Source organism: Lichenostomus cassidix, chromosome 22 (assembly GCF_008360975.1).
Source record: "Lichenostomus cassidix isolate B80296 chromosome 22, HeHo_3.0, whole genome shotgun sequence".
In the NCBI taxonomy this organism is placed as follows: domain Eukaryota; kingdom Metazoa; phylum Chordata; class Aves; order Passeriformes; family Meliphagidae; genus Lichenostomus; species Lichenostomus cassidix.
Genome location: NC_139502.1, coordinates 4,038,364 through 4,053,201, shown reverse-complemented (window position 1 = coordinate 4,053,201; position 14,838 = coordinate 4,038,364). Strand labels below are relative to the sequence as shown.

Here is a 14,838-nt window from a genome sequence, read left to right as displayed (position 1 = left end):
CAGCTCCCGGTGCCCAACCCCACCTCCAACCCAGTGTCCAGCACTGCGTCCAGCCCAGTGTCCAGCACCGCGTCCAGCCTTGTGTCCAGCCTTGTGTCCAGCCCGTGTCTGTGCCTGTGTCCAGCCCGTGTCCAGCCCCGCACTCTCCATGCTCAGCCCCGTGCTCCCGCAGCTCCTCGCGCTCATCCCCTCCCCGCCTCGCCGCTTTCTCCTTGCCCATCCCACTTCTGCCCGGCTCTTTCTTTTTCCCTTTTCCCCCTTTTTTCCTTTTTTTTGGGTTTATTGGTGCTACTTCCCCCACCTCGGGCAGCAGCCCCCCCGCACCCCCCCAGGCAAATACCTCAGCCCCCCCAGCCCCCGCGAGCGAATCCGGGGTGAAGCTTTTCCGAAATCAGGGATCCTTTCGCAGCGGTGTTTCTTCCTTAATTTTTCCCTCTTAGTTTTTGCCCTCCTCTTTTTCCCTTTCCGCCCGGGTTTTTCCTCATTTCTCCACATCCTTCAGGGATTACAAACCGCCGGAATTTCAACCTCATTTTGATTCCGGGAGCGAGGAGTTTTTTTGGCTGGTGGGAATTTTTTTTTTTGCACCGCGGCGCGAAGGAAAAAGAGGTGGTAATTCCAAATTAAAAACCAAGCGCCGTTTCTTCTCGGATCCGGGAATTTGGTCAGAGGCGGGGCGGGTATTTTGGCGTTTTTGTTGGGCTTTTTTTGGGATAATCGAGATGGGGAGGTGGGACGGCGGCAGGTGAAGGGGGGAGACACCGCAGGGGTGTCCTGGTGGCTCCGAAAAATTCACGCTTGAAGATTTCTTGGTCGGCTCGGGACTGTGGTTACTTGAAATGAAGTTTTTTTCCGGGGCGGATTGAGGACCGGTAGATTTTTTTCCCATGTCTCAAGGCAATAGGATTAATGTGTATTAAACTGTAGATACTTCTAGGACAGTAAATTTATGCTGATAATTTTATTTTGTATAATTTTCCCTTTTTCTTTTCCCCCTCTGTGTGTTGTTTTTTCCCCTTAACCTTTTCTTTTCCCCTTTCACCCAGTGTTTCGGTAAATTTATTTTTTAGGATGCCTAAAAATTGCAAGTATGGATCCTCCCCCTCCCCCCTGGTTTTGGTTTTGTTTTTTCTGTTTTTTTCTTTTCTCTTTTTTTCTTTATTGTTCTGTTGTTTGTTGTTGTTTTTTTTTTTTTTTTAATTTGTATTTTATTCTGAGTTGGCACGGCCATGGGGCCGTGGGCTGTATTATTCCTGATATCTTTAAAATATTGTGGGTGTTTTAATAAATTTTATATTTATTTTTTGCACTCAACATAAGGCTCCCGTGGCTTTTTTGCTGGAATTCCAGCTGTTTCCTGCTGGAACGGGGCTGGAATTGGAGGGGATAGGGGCAGGATGGGGCTCAGGGTGTGGGAATGGGGGGCAGGATGGGATGCAACTGTGGGGAGCAGGTTTTGGGGAGAGGGGATGGGATAGAAGGGCATGCTTCATGGGAATGGGGAGGGGAGGACGGGGCTCTGGATAAGGGCTGTGGGGACAGGATGGGGGAATGGGAATGGGAGTGGGAATGGGGGGCAGGAAGGGGCCCTTTTTTGGTGGGGGGAAGATGGGGTCCTATCTGTAAATGGGGAGCAGGATGGGAGTTGGGAGGCCAGAGTGGGGCACGGTAACTGGGACTGGGGGGCCAGGATGGGGATCTTTGGGATGGGAGGGCTGGATGGGTCCCTGGGTAGGGGAAAGGCAAGGGGAGAGCAGCATCCTTTTGGGGATACCAAAAAGACGGGGTCTTTTTGGCAGGGGGGAGGGGGATGGAACTCCCTCTGTAGGATGCGGGGGTCGGGTGGGATCCTCTGGGGGGATAGGTTGTGGGTTGGGATCCTGGATATGGGAATGGCAGAGGGGGCAGGATGGGACCTTCTTTATGGGCACGGGAGGGTCAGGAGGTGGCCCTCTGGGGAGGCCCGGAGGGGACCCTTTGAGGGGGCAGGTGGAGGCCCTTATGGGGCAGGTGGAGGCCCTTATGGGGCAGGAGGCCCTTCCGGAGGACAGGATGAGGCCCCTTGTGGGGTCAGAGAGGCCCCGCCGGAGGGGCGCCGGGGTCCCGCCAAGGTCCTCCAAGCCGCCAGGGGGCGCTAGGCGGCGCAGCGCTGACCCCGCCCCTGCTGCGATCGGTGCGCGCTGATTGGCTGAGCCGGCGGTGACCCCGGCGCGCGCCCCGGGATGGCGGCGGCGGGACTGGGCCGGGGTCCGGTGAGTGCCCGTTAGTCCCCGTGTTCCCCTGTCTTTCCCTTCCTCCCTCTGCCCGTGCCCACTCCCCCCGGCCCGTCCCCCCCGTGTTCCCCCGGTGCCGGTAAGCACGGCCCGCGCCCCCTCACGGTGAGAGTCCCCGGGCCCGGAGAAGGTGCCCGCCGGCCCCTCGCAGACAGTGACCCCTCCCTGGGGCCCCGGGGTGGGGGAAGGCGCCCTATCCCCGCCTCATGCCCGTGTCCACCCTTGGTAGCCCCTCTGGCGGTGTCGGGGAAGGCATCTCCCCCTCCCCTCGCCGCGGTGTCCGCTGCCGGTGGCTCCGGTGCAGGGGAAAGGCAGCTCCCGTTTCCATCCTTCCTTCCCCGGGTTTCCCCCCCACCATCTCCCGGTTTTCCCGCCCTCCTAGTACCGCTCCCGGTGCTTCCACTCCTCACTATGTCCCCCAGCCTCAGGCAACCCTCCGCCTCCTCTCGGTGCCGATGAAAGGCAGCCCCGCTTTCCATCGCCCCATCCTCCGGTTTCTCCCTCTTCCAAATCCTCCTCCTTCCCCCACAGTACCGGTGATGGCAGCCCCGTTTCCATCCCTCATCCTCCGGTTTTCCCCAGCTCCCGGTAACCCCTGCACCTCCAGCCTTCCCTTCCCTTCTCCCACCTTCCCTCCGCTGCAGAGAGCCACCCTCCTTCTCAGTGCCCCCCGGTGCCTTCCCTCCCCTTCCCTATCCTTCCTGCCGCTCCCCCTCCAGCTGAAAGCAGCCCCCCCACCTCTGTGTGTGTATTTGGGGATCCCTAGGGGGTCCCCCGCCCCCCGCGTGTTTCTCAGGGCTGTTTTGCCCCCCAGCTGTTGCTGCGCTGCAGCTCCTGGCGCAGCTTCACCTCTCAGACGGACGGGGAGTCGCGCCTGGCCCGGGTGCTGCGGGAGAAGTTTCCCAGGGCATCAGCCATCAAGGTCGTGGATATTTCAGGTGCGGGCAAAGCTCTTCATTGTCCTAAACCACCCCTGCGCTTTGCAGGGGAGGAGCTGAGTCAGTCAGTCCCGAGACCCTCCTCACTGTGGGGACTCCCAGAAGGATCAGGAGTGAGGTGGGGCACACAGGTCCCTCACTTTTGCTCAGGCATTGACTTTCATTTCTCAGGAGGCTGCGGTGCCATGTATGAAATCCACATCGAGTCAGAGGAGTTCCGGGAGAAGCGGACAGTGCAGCAGCACCAGATGGTCAACCAGGTGAGGGATCTGGGGGTGGCCCTGGGGCATGGAGTGCATATGAGGGAATGGGAGCAGCACTCACAGCCAGCCCTCAGAGCTTTAAACCCTCTGGTGCTCACTGTGTATGGGCAGAGCAGGGATGGCAAATCCCTACCCATTTGGAATGGGGCTGTGGGATGTATTGCCAATCCTGGATGGACACTGGCCTCAAGGATTAGTGGGTTTAGAGCTTCCTCCTGCCCAGAGGTCCATTCCCAAGCTGCTTTTTTCTGTGTTACATCGTACAGGGAACGAGAAGTAATGCAGAATCTGGAACATGTTTTTTCCAAGAAAGCAATAAACTCAAAGAGTGTTGGAGCTCTTTTTCCACTCCCCAGCATCTTTACCTTTACCTCTAGGGAGGTCAAGGTTTCAGAGGGAATACACACTGCCCCTCCTGTCCACCAAATACCTGGGAATTTAACCTTGGCGGAAGGAAGTTGTACCTCTTCTGTGGGAATTTGAAGCCACAGACTCTCCAAGGCAGTGATATTTGTCTAAGTGTGGCCCCCTGTGGTGACATCAGAGCTGCCAATCAATACCTCAGTGTATTGATACACCTTAGTCCTTACACTGTACACTCTTTTTTCCCCCAATAATCCCCTTTTCTCCCCTCCCTTCCCAGTACAAAGCAGCATAGCCTGCCTTTCCCAATAAATTCTGTAGACATGTGTGCTCAGCACTGGGAGCTCTGGTGGGGGACTGTGGGCACAGACAATGCCCAGGTAAAAGTGCTAGAGTTAGTGAAGAGGACTAAGTGCTGGCCATGGTGTCTTAGACTAGAGCACTTTGGTCTATAATGTCGTGTAGCCCTTTTTTGCCTCTCCAAGAAACAGCACAGCCCTTGCCTCTTCCCCTGGTTATTGAGGACAGTGTAGCCCTTCCTAGTGACAGGGTGATGAGTGTGCAGCACTTAACTGTGTGGCACTGTGAGTGCACAGACACCCCTCGGGTGCCCAGCTGTGAGGGGCTCTGGCACAGCCCACCCTTCCTGATAATAGAATCACAGGATCTGCCGAGTTGGAAGGGACCTACGAAGATCATCCAGGCCAACTCCTGGCCCTGCAAAGGACACCCCAAAACCACATCCTATCCCTGCAAGTGCTGTCCAAACAGCTCTGGCAGCCTTGAGGCCATTCCCTGGGGAGCCTGGTCAGTGCCTGAGCACCCTCTAGGGGAAGAATATCACTGAGGTGTTGTGCAGGGTGCTGTGTGCAGGGTCCCCAACCTTGCAGGGCTATTTGGTGTCTTTAGACCCCCTGCAACAGCCCTGCAGGGTTTGGTTTGTGCACACACAGAACCCAGAGTGTGACAGCCCAGCAGCCCTGGGAATTCTGTGGCTGCTCAACAGCCACACTTTTTCTGATCCCAGTGGCTTGGCACCTCCAAACCCGTGGGACTGAGGGTGCAGCACCTGCACACCCACCCTGCCGTGACCCAGAGCTGTTCCTGAGAGCTGTGCTTGTCTTGCAGGCCCTGAGTGAGGAGATCAAGCACATGCATGGCCTGCGCATCTTTACCTCCACCCCCAAGCCCTGATGCTGCTCCACCAATAAAGTGCTCCTGGAGGTGCCCAGGGCTGCCTCCCTGGGTATGAACTCCATTCAGTGTTGTGTTTTCCATCAGGGGTCTGTGGGAGGGGGAAGAAGAGGAGAAGCCCCTCTTCCTCTGAAAGAAGAGCAGGAAGAAACTTTATTATTGCCTTGCCAGGAGGGTCCCTCCCTTGCCCCCCATCCCGTGGGACATCCCAGAACTGCTCCTCCCACCCAGGGACAGGGACAGTTTCCCCTTGGGCCAGGCACTTCTCCTCCTCTCTCCCCACTGCTGCTGCTATGGGGAGCTTAAGGCTCTGGGCCAAAGTGCACCTTTTTTATCAAAAAAAAAGCACTTCCAAAAATAAGCTGAGCCACTCTGGGCTTGCCCCGGTCAGGCAGCTCTCAGGCTGTAGAGTCCAGAGGGGAACTCTGGGAGCAGAAAGCGGCTGTGCAGCACCTGGAATGCCACCCTGTGCAGAACAAAACCTGCTCCACCTCCACCCAGACCACAGCTGTGGCCAGACTCGAGCAAGAAAAGCCCAGTGGGGACTGCACAGCAGGAGTGAGGCCACTCAGTGCCGTCTGGCATCACTGGAGCCAAGCGCAGAGGTGGCTGAAGAAGAAGCAGAAAAGGAGTGGCCAAAAGGGTCCTCCTGGGAATGTTTTATCTGTCCTTGGAGCCCAGCTTCTCAATCAGTTCATGCAGCGGAGCCAGCTCCCGCCTGTCAATCAGGTTGAATTCCTGGCAGGGGAAGAGGAGACACAAAAATTGAAGGAATTTCTCAATGAGATGCTGGAAAAAGTGTCACTCTACGTGTGCTGGGGAGGCATCATGGGCCAGCTCCTGGGACAACCACAGAACAACAGCCACCACTCCTGTTTCTCATGGAGAAATCCAAACATTTCAGGGCAACAAAACTGCCCTGAACAAAACACATCTCAGGGCACAAGAAGTTACAGAACAGGCTCAAAGGTACAAAAAGATGCTGGTGCTGCTCCAAGTTGATTCTTGAACTACAAACCCTCTGAATTCTCCTCCAATTCTGGTTTTGTTGGCTGCAGGTTGATAATTAAGACCTGAGAGGGAAATTTGAGCACTTACAGCCAACTCAGCCTCACTTCCTGAAAAAAAAACCCACAAAAGCCCAACACCACAAAGGGCTCAGTTGGGTATGAAGGGGGACCTGGACGTTATCTCCCAGCACAGGCTGCAGCTGCAGATCTTTGACGGGGTGCTCAAAATCCAACTGCCTTTAAAATCCCATAGGGAACGTGAAACCCTGGAGGCAGTGCTTGGCCCCAGCCTCCCAGCTCACCTGCACAAAAAAGATAAAGTGCTTGAAGGAGGTGTTGAGATGGGCCTCCTCCTGCAGCCGCATCACCGAGTCGAAGTGCTGGTGGTAGATGTGGGCATAGACGCGGAAGAGGCGCTTCAGGATAGTCTTGGCCACCGACATGAAGTTCTTGGGAAAGGGGACACCTGGAATGCACCAACATGCATGGATTAGAGTGTGGTTCAGCCAGGAGGTGCCATCCTGGGTCACACAGCTGCACCTACCGATCTTGGAAGGGAAAAGAGTCTCATCATCCAGCTGGTCCTGCACCCATGTCATCAAGTAATCGATGTACTTGGGCGCTGAGCACTTGATCGGCTTCTTGATGTTGGTGCCATCTGCCCAGTGGTACTCGTACCTGTGGGACAGGGGATTCAGCCCTGGCTCCCAGAGGAAACACAGCATTTCAGGCCCTGTGACTTCCTCCTTATCTCAGAAGCAACACCTGTATCACTCAGGAGAGCAGAACTTAGCCTGTTTGAGTTTCCCAAGCCAAACCCAACCATCAGCGTTGACCCTCCAGCCATTGCCCTCAGGGGCTTCACCCTCAAAAATCACAGAATAGTGGAATATTCTGATCCACTGGGACCATCAATCCAACCCCTGGCCCTGCCCAGACACCCCAACAATCCCACCCTGTGCATCCCTGGCAGTGCTGTCCAAACACTCCTGGAGCTCTGGCAGCCCTGGGGCCGTACCCATTCCCTGGGAAGTGTGGGCAGTGCCCAGCACCCTCTGGGGGAAGAACCTTTCCCTGATATCCAACCTGGATTCCCCCTGGCACAGCTTCAGCCATTCTGGTCCCTGGTCCCAGAGATCAGAGCTGCCCCTCTGCTGCCCCTTGGGTGGATGTTAAAAATTAGCCTCAACTCTATGGCAGCCTCCTCTGACATCATTTTCTTAAAATGAGCCAAAAATTGACCAAAGAAAAAATTGACCACCAGGGCCATCACCCACTCCCTGGGGAATCCCTGTGGCTTTCAGACACCCTCCAGGAATTTGGCACTAATACAAGACTTCAACAGACTGTCCCCAGGGTTGGACATTAGCCAAAGCCTTTTGGAGCCTCTGGATCCAATCAACACATGGATCCCATGGTACCACTGCATAACAACACAACCCACTTTCTGAGATCTTTTACAAGATCCCTGAAAAGCAGGAAAACCTTCCGTGTTTTGACTGTTGCCTCTCACGCAATGACAAGTAAAAACAAGTAGTGCCATGCAAACAGGAAGTTGTTACAGGAAATGGCCCCAAAAATAGAACCAGGAACTGGCAGTGCAGATCCTGCTGGGTAGGACAGCAGGGCAGGATGTTCCATGGCACCCACAAGCGCTGCCCAGAGGCCACAGGGTGCTGGGCTTGCAAACTGAGAGCCTTGGCAACATCACAAACAGGATTCCCAGCTGTAGCTTTGCCTTGGGAAAATACACAAGTGGACACCTGGTCTCCGTGCAGGAATTCACATCTAGAATCAACGAGGTGCCCCCAAATAGGCTTCACTCTCTTCTTTCCACCTTCCCTGATGCCCCAACCTCCTCCTACAAAGCAGTTTCACCACAGCAGTTGGTTAAATGTGCCTCCTGAAAACCACATCCCTACAAGTGTCCAAGGCCAGGTTGGATGGGGCTTGGAGCAACCTGGGATAGTGGAAGGTGTCCCTGCCCATGGCAGGGGGTGGGACTGGAAAGGTTTTAAGGTTCTTTCCCATCCAAACCATTTCATGATTCTCTAAGACTTTGACACCAAGACCAGTCCCTCCCAGTTGAGTCAGACCTCTCATTTTACGTAAAACAGATCTTTCCAACAGCTAGCTTCCAAACACAGGGACCCTGATGGACAGGGAGAAGAGATACCCAGATGGTGTAACCATAAATAATGCTAGAGGAGCAAAATGTGGCACCTTGATCCCATCTGGACATATTCCATCCTCTTCTCAGCTTCTTTCTCCACACACTGGAGTGACCCACATGTCCCCCTGCTCCCTCATGCATGAAATGTGGCCACAGCTGCCAGCAAACTCCTCACCTGGGCCCCGCAGACATGACAGGGCAGCTGCTCTCTGTGCAGAACTCTGTGATGGTCCCATACAACATGTTGATTTGGTTGAAGAAATCCACAGCTGCAATGGAAACACCTCAGGGTGACAAAGTGTGAACACAAAGAGGCCAGAACACCAGATCATGCTTGCTCAGCTGATGTAGCCTCCAAGGATTCCTGTCACAGGATCAATGTCCCACAAAAGTCTTGGCAAAACCAAATGTCCCCTTCCACATGACATCACCTGCCTTTGAGACATTTCAGCCATCCAGGAATTTGGATTGCTCTGTCCATTTTTCACCCCCTGACTATGACCTTGATCTCCACAGCACGAAGCTCCACTTAGCTCCACTTAGCATTCCATGGAAAAAGCAGACTTAGTTTCCACACTCCTCAAAAACCTGAATGATTTGATAATGCAGGAGAGACCTGCCTTACACTGAGCACTCCTGGCCTGAATCACTACATTCATTGCTTAAAACTACTTTTTTCCTCCTCCAACCTCCAAAGAAACAAAGGTCAAGGCTAGGAGGAACAGCTCCTAAAAGCAAATTGGATTTGAAAACAGAAAACCAAAAAGAAACTCTACAATCCTGGAGTTTGGTGGAAATAGAGCTTCAGTTTCTCCCTGGATTATTTGTGCTGCAGCTTTTACAGCCAACAGTGCTAATTTTCTAATACCAAAAATAACCATTAGCAAACCAAATCACCTTTGTGAGCTTGAACTCGTAAAAACCCACCCCAAAACCACAACAGTGCAGCTCGGTCTCCTCCTTCTTGCACAACACCCCTCTGACATGGGCCCTGCTTCCGTTGCTTTTATCCCACCTCAGCCACCTCAACAGAGCATGCCTGGGGAATTCAGAGGTTTATGTAAGGATAAACCCCAGAGTTTTGGGGTTTTCAATCTCTCAGAGGACTCACTGTTCACTGCAATCCATTCATTGAGGTCCTCCCCCTCAGGTAGCATCACAGCCTGTCGGAGGTTGCCGCTGCCCAGTGTGGCCTCTGCATGTTTGAGGAGCTCATACTGATGAGATCCTTCAGGAATGTTCTTCTTTGGCTTGAATGTTTTTGAAGATCGACTCCCACTGGCAAGGGAAAAAGCATTCCCAGTTAGCCATAGAATCGTGGAATCAATAAGGCTGGAAAAGACCCCCAAGATCATCAAGTCAAACTGTCAGCACAGCACCACCCCCACGGTCACCACTACCCCATGTCCTCGAGTGCCACATCCTCCCCTGTTTGGAACACTCACAGGGATGGTGACTCCCCCACTACCCTGGACAGCTTGGGCCAGGCCTTTCCACACCTTCCAGTGAAGAATCTTTCCCCACATTCCAATCTGAATGTCCCCTGGTGCAACTTGAGGCTGTCTCCTTGGGTCCTGTCACAGCCTTCCCTTCCCAGAAACATTCCCAGTGTCACCCCTCACCATCCAGCACTTGTGACCGGGCTGGGCCAGCCCTTCCCTGTTTCCCTCACTCCTGGGATGAACAGATCATATGTGCAGCAAAAGTGCTTCTGATGGCTGCACATAACCCTTGTTGCTCTCTCCACTGCCCTTTCTAAAATTCCCAAACACATGCAAACGCCCAAACCCTCAAATCTTTGACTCAAACCCCCAAAGAAATAGGAAATTTTTCACTTGCCCATCCTGCAAAGAAAATCTCACTTAACTCCAATAGGGAACAAAACTACCCACAGACTGCCAGTGGGGCAGTTGATCATGGCAAATTTTGGACACTGAGCTCAAACAGGTGGAGGAAACCACCTGCTAAGAACAGTGACTTCAGAGCCTCCCGAAATGCAAAGTGTCCCCTGCTCGTCTCTTGATGTCCCCATGGCTGTACTCAGCACTCACACGACTCCTCACCCCCTCCCCACCACTATGGCCTCTCCCAAACAGCCATGCTGCCAAAACTGCAGAAATTTAGGGACCTCTCTACCCCAAAAGAGGAAATTTCAGACCCTGACAGCTCTCTGCCTCCTAGAAAGAGTGACAGAAACAACAGGATGGCAGGACCAGAGCTCGGCTTGGGCAAAATGAGATTCTCCACTTGCCAGACAACCCCTCCCCCAAGCCTGCTCTCTCAAACTCTCCTCCCAAAAGGTTTCCCAATCCCTCACGCACCCCCCAAACCTCTCCCTCGTTTCCCTCCACGGCTTCCTGCCCTCCAGGACCACCCCATTCCCACTCCTCATCCCACCTGAGACCCTCTCTCCCTGCACCTTCCTCCAATGCTTCTTCCTAAAAGTCCACTACGTGCCCAGGCCTTCCAGTGCTCCCCATATCCCTCAAGGGCCTTTCTTCTCAGCCTCTCCTTGGACATTCTCAACGACTCTTTTCAAGGCCTTCCCTCCTCCACACACACTCTGCAACCTTCCCAAGCCCCTGCTGAAACCCCCAGCACAAACCGCTCCACCACTTCCCCTAAACCTTCCCCTAAGAGCCCCGCTTTGCCTTCCTCAGCTCCTGGGGGCCTCTCAATCTTCCCCTCCATCTTCCTCAAAGCTTAGCACTCTCCTCGAAAATCCACACACCCCCTCCCCACCAGCGGCACCCAGCAGCCCCCTCAGAGCCTCCCCAAAATCCCTTCCCTCCTAGACCCCCGCAAAGAACAGCCCCCCCTCCAGCCCTCCCCAAACGCTTCCTCCCCCCAAATAATGGGGTCTCCCACACCAAGTCCAAGTGCTCCTCCAGCCCCTCCCAGCCGAGCTGGGAGCCCCTCGGGGCCGCCCCCAGCACCCTCCCTCCCGGCGCCCAGGCACTCACAAGAGGAAGCTCATGGCCAGAGGGGCCGGGCCGGGCTCGGGGCAGCGGCAACGGGATGAGGGAAGCGGCAAGGCTTGGAGGCAGCGAGAGGAGCAGCGGGAAGCGGCAATGAGCTGAGGGAGCGGCAAGGGCTGAGGGAACGGGCGGAGGGAAGCGGCGCCGGGGTGCCGGACCCGGCGGAGGGAAGCGGCAAGGGTTGGAGGGAGCCGGCGGAAGGAAGCGGGGCCGGGATCCGGGATCCGGGAGCGGGAAGGGGCGGAGGGAAGCCGGGCCGCGCTGAGGCAGCGGCAGCTCCCGGCGGGACTCGCCCGGCGTGGCGAGAGCTGCGGCAAGGGGCGGGGAGTGTGGCGAAGGGGGCGTAGCTCCGCCCCGAGCCCGAGGGCAATGGCCCCGGCCCCGAGTCACCTGCGGGGTGGCACCCGCAACCAGCCTGGGCCCCCGCAATGGGGCTGGGACCCCCAGAGAGCCCTCCCGGTGGGCCTTCCTCCCGCAGACAGCCCCCAAGTCACAGGCTTTTCCGCACCCCCAACCCTCCCTCAGTCGTCTTTCACCTCCCCCACCCCCGATACATCGAGGTGCGGTGCATGAGGAAGGGTGGGACAGTGCCAGGGACAACCTCCAGTGTCGTGTGCCCTATCCGGCTGGGTGCGCACTCAGTCCCAAAGGCAAGCATGGTGCTGAGCTCCATCTCAGTGCACATTTAGACAGAGCCGCAGTCCCGTGTTTAATGTCATCCCAGTCCCAGACACGTCTAGCCCCACATGCAATCCCAACTCCGGCACTAAACCCAGTGCCACGTTTAGCCTTGATCCCGATGGCAGTTCTAATCGAAGCCTCAGCCCCTCCCTAAATGCTCAACCCTAACCCAAATCCCCCATTTCGCCCTAACTCCAAATGCGGCCCCATTTGCAGCCCTAAGCCCCATACCTTTATAGACCAAACCCCAATACCATTGCCAGTTGCACTCCCCTGACGCCAATGCCACACTTAACCCTGACTCCAGTCCGGGCCGTATCCCCGCCCTGAGCTGCGCTGCCAGCCCCCTGGGAGCCCCAGTGCCATGGCAAGGCAGTCCAAAGGGCAGCAGCTCTCCAGCGAGCCCCTCGCCGATGCCAGTGGAACGTTTAGCCCAGCCGGCCCCGGCCCCCCCACCGGCCCCGCCCCCAAAGCCGAGAAGCCACGCCCACTTCTGGGCCTCGTCCCCACCCACCGGCCTCCCGGGCAGCCCCGAAACAGCCAATCAGCGCCGCCAAGCCTAATGAGTGCAGGAAACCCCCTCCGGCCAATCAGATCGCTTGTGCTTGCCCCGCCTCCTGTCTATGACATCACAAGAGCCGAAGACAGGTGGTGCCTGCACGCCACAATCGACACTGAGCTCTCATTGGCTGAAAACGACGGGGGCGTGGCTTGTGTCGCCTATAAAAGCAGCATGCCAAGCCGGCTCACCGGCACGGCCGGCGGCAGTGGAGACGGGCGGCGGCGGAGACGACGGACTCTGGCAGCGGAGCGGCAAGCGCGGGAGGCGAGGACGAAGGACATTGCTGGCAGATCAGCCGCGCTGAAAGGCGAGGACCACGGACGGCGCCGGCGGAGCACGGGGCGCGCAGGGGGCCGTGACGACGGACGACACCGGTGGAGCTCCCGAGCTGGGAAGATGACGACGAACGCGGCTGCTATAGCAGCTGGCACCGGGGAGGGAGGACGGCTGATGCCGCCGGCGATTCGATGCCCCGGGAGGCCAGTAGGACTGACGCTCCCCGTGCAGCAGCCGCCCCGGGGAGCTGGGATGGTGGATGCCGCCGGCAAAGCACCTGACAGGGCGGGGAATGACGATGGACGCCAGCGGCGGAGTACCCGCCCCGGAGAGCTGGGACGGTGGATGCCACCGGAAAGGACTGGGAGGGGGAAGGGGAACACCGGACGCCGCTGGCTGAGCAGCTGCCCCGGGGAGCTGGGACGGTGGATGCTGCCGGCAAAGAACCCAGTGGGGAGGTGGAGGATGATGGCAATGGAGAGCCGGGTGCGGGGGCCAGAACGACAGACGCCGGCAGCAAAGCACCTGGCCCCAACAGGTGGACAACAGATGCCAGTGGAGCCCCTGGCTCAGGTGGGAGGACGACGGAAGCCGCTGACGAGGAGGGCGCCTGGGGGAGCGAGGATGATGGACGCCAGCAGCAGAGAGCTGGGCGCAGGGGCAGGAACGACGGACGCTGGTGGCAAAGCACAGGGCACGGGGGGCCAGGACAATGGGCACCGCCAGCGGGGAGGGCGCCTGGGGGAGCGAGGACGCCGGCAGAGCACTTGGCCGTGGGGAGGAGGATGACGGATGCCAGTGGCTGAGCACGGGGTGTGGGGTGCCAGGACAATGAAAGCCGCCGGCAGAGAGGGCACCTGGCCCTGGGGGGAGGACGACGGACGGCGGCGGCAGAGCACCGGGCGTGGGGGGGCCAGGACAACGGACGCCGGGGGCGGAGAGGGCGCCCAGGGGAGCCAGGACGCCGCGGAGCACTTGGCCCATGGAGAGGAGGACAACGGACGCCGCCGGTAAAGTGGGGGGTGGAAGAGGCACGTCAGCGGTGGAGAACCGAGTGTGGGGGGCCAGGACGACGGACTCGGCTGGCGGGGAGGGTGCCCGGGGGAGCGAGGATGACGGACACCGCCGGCAGAGAGGGCACCTGGCACCAGACAACGGACTGCTGCGGTGGAGCACCAGGCGCGGGGGGCCAGGATGACGGACTCCGCTGGCAGAGAGAGCGTCCCGGGCACCAAGGACGACGGCTGCCGGCGGAAAGCACCAGGAGAAGGGAGGAGGACGACGGCTGCCGCCAGTACAGCACCTGGCCCGGGGGTGGACGACGGACGCCACCAGCAGAGAGGGCGCCTGGGGCTGCGAGGACGCTGGCAGAACGCTGCCTTGGGGAGGAGGATGACGGATGCCGCCAATAAAGCACTTGGCTCAGGGGGTGGAAAAGGCATGCCGGTGGTGGAGAACCAGGCGCTGGGGGCCAGGATGACGGACTCGGCCAGCGAGGAGGGCGCCCGGGGGAGTGAGGATGACAGACACCGCCAGCAGAGAGCGCACCTGGCCCCGGGGGGAGGATGACGGATGCCGGTGGCGGAGGACCGGGTGCGGACCGGGGCCAGGACGACCATGCCACCGTCAGAGAGGGCGCCCTGGGGACTGAGGACGACGGACGCCGCTGGTAAAGCAGCTGGCCCTGGGGAGGAGAACGACAGCCGCCGCCGGCGTACTTCTTTCCTCTGCCCCTCGGTGTTCAGCACTCGACTCCCATAGGCGGCTGCGGGCTCGTGCTCTCTTTCAGGATGTGGCACAGCGGCGGCAGCTGCAGAGCGGCGCGGGCCGACAGCAGCGGCACGGCCACAGACGAGCGCCGCTCCGTGCCCTCGGACCCCGCAGCGCTGGAGCCCCGGCACCGGCCCTGCCCCTCTGCGCCGCCACCATGGAGCCCTGGGACGGGCTGTTGTGTGCGGGTGGATGGGAGGGAGGGAGGGAGGTGGGATGTGCCGCTGCGCCTCTTTCGTGCCGCCGTTGCGCCTCTTGTCGCCGCCGCTGTTGTTACGTACCTGTGCTGGCACCCCCAAATCGGAGGGGGTCGGTCACCAGACCCGGCTCGCCAAACATAAGGAGGTCGGAGAAGCG

General features: G+C 58.0%; 3 protein-coding genes across 4 annotated transcripts in view; 2 read left to right on the top strand and 1 right to left on the bottom strand.

Annotated features, from left to right (window-relative positions):
* TET3 (tet methylcytosine dioxygenase 3) overlaps positions 1-1,319 on the top strand; it is a 28,387-nt gene extending 27,068 nt beyond the window's left edge. For both annotated transcript variants that reach the window (XM_085080651.1, XM_085080650.1), the window contains exon 11: positions 35-1,319. The gene's annotated coding sequence lies outside the window, so the exon portion shown is untranslated. The remainder of the gene's footprint in view (positions 1-34) is intronic.
* Positions 1,320-2,148: 829 nt separating this feature from the next.
* Positions 2,149-5,095, top strand: BOLA3 (bolA family member 3). Its single transcript, XM_085080653.1, has 4 exons — positions 2,149-2,252; positions 3,088-3,211; positions 3,383-3,471; positions 4,966-5,095. Exons 1-4 carry the CDS (start codon positions 2,223-2,225, stop codon positions 5,029-5,031), a joined length of 309 nt encoding a protein of 102 aa, XP_084936779.1. The 5' UTR covers positions 2,149-2,222; the 3' UTR covers positions 5,032-5,095.
* Positions 5,096-5,155: 60 nt separating this feature from the next.
* MOB1A (MOB kinase activator 1A) lies at positions 5,156-11,632 on the bottom strand. Its single transcript, XM_085080652.1, has 6 exons — positions 11,178-11,632; positions 9,326-9,492; positions 8,390-8,483; positions 6,586-6,719; positions 6,344-6,507; positions 5,156-5,769 (listed from the first exon to the last, which is right to left on the bottom strand). The coding sequence occupies exons 1-6, from the start codon at positions 11,189-11,191 to the stop codon at positions 5,692-5,694; spliced, it is 651 nt and encodes a 216-aa protein (XP_084936778.1). The 5' UTR covers positions 11,192-11,632; the 3' UTR covers positions 5,156-5,691.
* Between the last annotated feature and the right edge of the window lie 3,206 nt (positions 11,633-14,838).